The sequence below is a fragment of the Thermobia domestica genome, chromosome 4, assembly GCF_964235325.1.
Source record: "Thermobia domestica chromosome 4, izTheDome1.hap1.1, whole genome shotgun sequence".
Classification (NCBI taxonomy): Eukaryota; Metazoa; Arthropoda; class Insecta; order Zygentoma; family Lepismatidae; genus Thermobia; species Thermobia domestica.
The window spans coordinates 209,856,103-209,860,867 of NC_137457.1; the positions used below are offsets into that span (position 1 = coordinate 209,856,103).

General features: G+C 32.1%; 1 protein-coding gene across 1 annotated transcript; it reads right to left on the reverse strand.

Moving 5' to 3' along the window:
• Nucleotides 1-973: 973 nt before the first annotated feature.
• LOC145683020 (uncharacterized) lies at nt 974-4,114 on the reverse strand. The gene has a single exon (XM_081754377.1). The coding sequence runs from the start codon at nt 4,112-4,114 to the stop codon at nt 2,177-2,179; it is 1,938 nt and encodes a 645-aa protein (XP_081610503.1). The 3' UTR covers nt 974-2,176.
• Nucleotides 4,115-4,765: the final 651 nt, after the last annotated feature.

Genomic DNA, 4,765 nt, shown 5'->3' on the forward strand with positions numbered 1-4,765 from the left:
AAAACAGTCATATCTAATTGTAGGTTCCTCTATTAGTTATTACTGTAAAACTTATTATAATAATAAAAATGTTATTCCCTCTTAATCGAACAATACACAAAATTACGTTTCTAATACAAGAAAAATATTTAAAACAATATTTGCAACACATTATGTTCGTGCGGTCCTTTTGACCGCGCGCGACTACTCGCGTTACTTTCTGAGCGCGACTTCTCGAGGGTTGAAATTTTTATTTTAACCAATCTTCTCTCTATACCTGACTATTTTTTCTACTTAACAATGACCGATCAATTTCCCTTCTTGAGCTCGTGGTACCTATTACTTTGATAGAAACTTATATCTACCGTTATTTAGTTACATCTGACTGCCATTTGAATTATGCGACGCCTGGTATTGACGAAACATTGTGTCTGTGTGTGTAGACTACTTAAGGATGTATTGAAACTGTGCATATATTAGTGAAATCATGAAACTTATTGTTTAACATTTCGTAAGGGAGACATGCCAAATGAATGATATTGTATCAAGAAATAAGACTATGGAATCTCTCTAAAACCCCGAAACCATTAGCTCTCCGATATTGTGCCGTAATGTATTTGTGATATTATTTAAAAACTAAATTATAGTAACTTTGTGCAATGTTCCCGTGTTTCTAGAAATCATTCCTTTTAAATTGCTTGCTCATACAAAGAAAAATTATCGTTTCACTAATTTACACAAATTCGCGTATAAACTAATCTGTTGATTATATACGTACGCGTACTTTACGTGACATTCTTATGAAATAGGTATCTCATATTTATGTGAATGACTTTCAAAAGTAATTGCCATAATTCGCGAACACAAATCTTTTAAGTTATAGTTTCGATTAAAATTTCGTATCACTCCAAAATTATTGTTCTCTGTAATAATTCATTTTGTTATGTCATTTTCTTTATAATTTTTTTTATGTTGAAAACACTGCACTGCGATTTGACGGAATTTATCTACCTCAAATATTCCAAACCAAATTATTCAAAAGATATTCGTTTTTATGATACAAAGTTCCTTTATGGGTTTATCACAACTAACTAAATGAATTTAAAAGCGCGAAGGCACGGAAAAATCTTCACTATTGGATCATTTCAGGTACCAAACCAATCCACTTTAGATTACTATTATGTACGTCCCACCCTAAATTGCTACTTGATATTGTCCTACATCATCTTGTTCTACCCAAAAATCTCTTTCCCTTAAGCTTTCTGACTAGGACTATATACATTTCGCATGAGTGATGTGTTCCGCTTATCTTAGAGGTTTCGACTTCATTAAAAATTTGGTATTTGGTCATATGTAGGTATTCAGAACCCTTCCGTTATCTAAGTTTTAAATTTTGGTTTGTTAATCTTTTAGGATGACCTCACATTGACTAGAGGACAGCACACTTGAGCCGAGACACACTACTGTAAACAATGTAATAAAACTTTGTACCGCGTATTCACTCAATTATTTGCTAGGCAAATGCCTCTCCAACCTTGAGATTGAGACATACGATCAATGCATTCAGGGCTCTCTCTTTGCATCATCTCCTTTTCTCCCCCCGATTCGAGTAGGCTATGCTGCTTCTGGCCAACGTGCAGCCAGACTTACCACATTAAATAAGTTTCTCTAAACTTTATTTTCCAAAATTCTCTTCAAATATCACGCTAGTTTAGGACAAATTTGATTTCCTACTAACTTACGTTTGACGCATCAAGTTTGATGCATTTAATTTAAGTCAAATTTGGATCAAGTGAAAATCATTACACCAAAATTGTAACACACTCGAACTCCCGCGAACTCCAAAATATTTAAATTTCATTTAAGTTTGACATGTAGAATTTGAATAACGTTCGTGTGAAATTGGAATTTTGACATGTAAATTTAAATCAAATATTACTTGTCACAGTTACAAGAAATTTGATGGCCGTCTTATTTGCATTTTATCAAAATTTCACAAACGTTTGAAAGTGTGTCATATATAATTTGAATCAAAGTTTTATCTTTGTCTAATTTGCATCAATTAGAAATAGATAAGCTTTGTTATATGAGCCAGTCTCAGTTCTCTGCGAGTCAGTGGCCAATTTCCCGGGGGCAGAGTTTTGCTTCTATATCTTCCTTATTTATTTTCTTTGATATTATAGTTTTATTTTAATTATTACAATTCACAAAGTGCAAAGAGTGATAATGACTGCAAAGTCCACTCCTCTACTCTTTCGACGGGAGATCCTCTTGCAGCACGAGGCTCAGAGCATCTTATCTTATCAGCTTTAATTTTTGCAACATTTTGTGATTCAGAAGAAATATGTATATCTCGATCTTGTAATCGTAAAAAATCAAAAGTGTAACATGAACAACAAAATGGGTTGTGATTTATGTTTAATATAACAGTTGAATTTGCTTCTTCACTTCCGTCGATTACTTGTCTTGAATTTAAGATAATAGATTCAACTTTACTATTCTGTACATCGATCGTTGTATTAGACGAAGAAAACCTTAAATCGTTTGAAGTAATTTCTGCAATTCTGTTGTAGCTAAGATTTAGTAGCTTTAAGAATTCAAAGTTTTTTGTCCACATGTTTGATCTTACCGATGTTATCCTGTTATTAGAAAGATCTAAGAATTTTAAATTTGGAGTTTTCTGTTGTAGCGAATAAAATGGACTGGAGCCTACATCATTATTTGCTAAATCTAATGTTACAAGATTATTAAAAGTGCCTGAGATAGAGAAAAAGTTAATTTTATTATTTCTAAGAATTAATTCTTGCAATTTCAGAACTCTATTTGAAATTCCTAAGTCATCAATTACTTTGATATTATTAAAAGACAGATCTAATTTTGCAAGGTTTATGTTATTACGAAACATGCAAGTTACATTTATGAAAGCAATTTGATTATGACTTAAATCTAGTTCTTGTAAGACTCTTAAATTTGCTAGAGCGTTCGAGATATCAGTGAAATTATTACTGTTCATATGAAGTTGTTCGAGTTTCTCTGTGCCTTTGAACATATCATTCGGTAAGATATTTAATCTGTTATGGCTTAGATCAAGATTCATTAGATATGATAAATTTTGGAAAGTTTCCGGAAATATTTCGTTTAACATATTGTGATTTATTCTTAATGTTGATTGAACAGATGCAGAGTATACTTTACGAAACAATGTTTTAAAGGCACTCGGATGCAAATTATTTAACGCATTATGACCCAGATCTAGTTCCGTTAAATTTGTAAGGTTTTCAAAATCAGTGGAATTAATCGATTCTAGTCGGTTATAACTCAAATTTAAGTGCGTTATAGTTATGAGTCCCGAAAATATAGGTGGAATTCGTCGTATGTTATTTTTACTCAAATTAAGTTCTTCAATTTGAAAAGAACCATTCAAGAAGTCAGAAGGAATATCTACCATGGTAGTATTTTCCATACATAATCGGACAATGTTTGGAAGTTGATTGAATATACTTCTATTTGCCATAATTGGTGAATCAAATAATGGGTTACTGCTCAGATCAAGATCTTCCAAATGTGATAAATTTTTAAACATGTTTTCATAAATAATACTTATATTGCATGAATTAACATATAGGTCTTCTAAGTTCACAAAGGGAGCGTGGAAATTACCTAGAACGGCAAGGGAGTTCATACTCAGGTCTAGTAACTTCAGATTTACTAAAGATCGAAATATGTTATATGGAAGAGTGTGAATCTTATTACTGTCAAGATGAAGACTTTCTAGCATGAGTAACTCACCAAATATATTTTCATCAAGATTACTCAATTGGTTTCTCGAGAGATATAAATATATTAATCGCACATTACTTTTAAATATTTTTCCATCTAGGTGACAAAGGTTATTCACTGAGAGATCAAGTTCAATTAAATTGGTTAGAGGTTGAAAAACTGGTGAAGGTAAATTCTGAAGGTTGTTGCTTGATAAATTTACCTTATTTAGTATTTCAGTATTGCTAAATATGTGTTCTGGAAGTGTAGTAAGATTTGTATTTTCAATTTTAAGTTCTTCCAAATTATCTGGCAGCAGATGTTCAGGTAGGTCTCTTATTAATGCGTCTTTTATAGTCAAGACTGGTATGCTCATATCAAGAAAAAATCCCTTAGTAACTCGCAAACTGCGGTTTCCAGATTTCACGTTTTTGATTTCAAGTAGTGAGTATAGTGGTTGTGTTAAATACTTCTGATATAACAAGATCGCATCTGTCACCCTAGAACAATTCTCTAATTGTAACTTCTGATAAAAGCCCCTATTTAAATCGCTTTTAACTCTAGGAAGATCTATAGGCAATGTATCGTAATGGCAATAAAACTTGACTTCTTTCGTGACATGGTACCAACTTACATAAATTGTTAAGACATGAGGGCAATGTATTTCAATTTCCTCAAGTGCTTCAAACAATTTGCACTTTGAAGGAGGTGTTTGTTCTCTTAGTATGTCACCGTAACAACTGCAAGTAAACATAAAAAGAAGAATAAATGATGAGTTTTTGTTACGAATACACATGTTGTGCCAGTTGAACTTAAGAAAGCAAATTATTTTGTTAACTCAATTCTGCTATTGGAAATATAAAACCTTCTGAAAGTTCAACCACTTATTATAATGCACTGTATCACTATTGTCAAAAAACTAAAGGATTTTTCGTGTCCTCTCGTTCTTTTTAATTTATCACAAATGGTTTTGCAGGTTTGGCAAAATTACCAGGAAGTAGTTTCACATGTTCCAAAACCACTGACA

Excerpts from the sequence above, each read along its gene's own strand:
- LOC145683020 (XM_081754377.1), bottom strand. The coding sequence starts at position 4,114 with ATGAGCATACCAGTCTTGACTATAAAAGACGCATTAATAAGAGACCTA.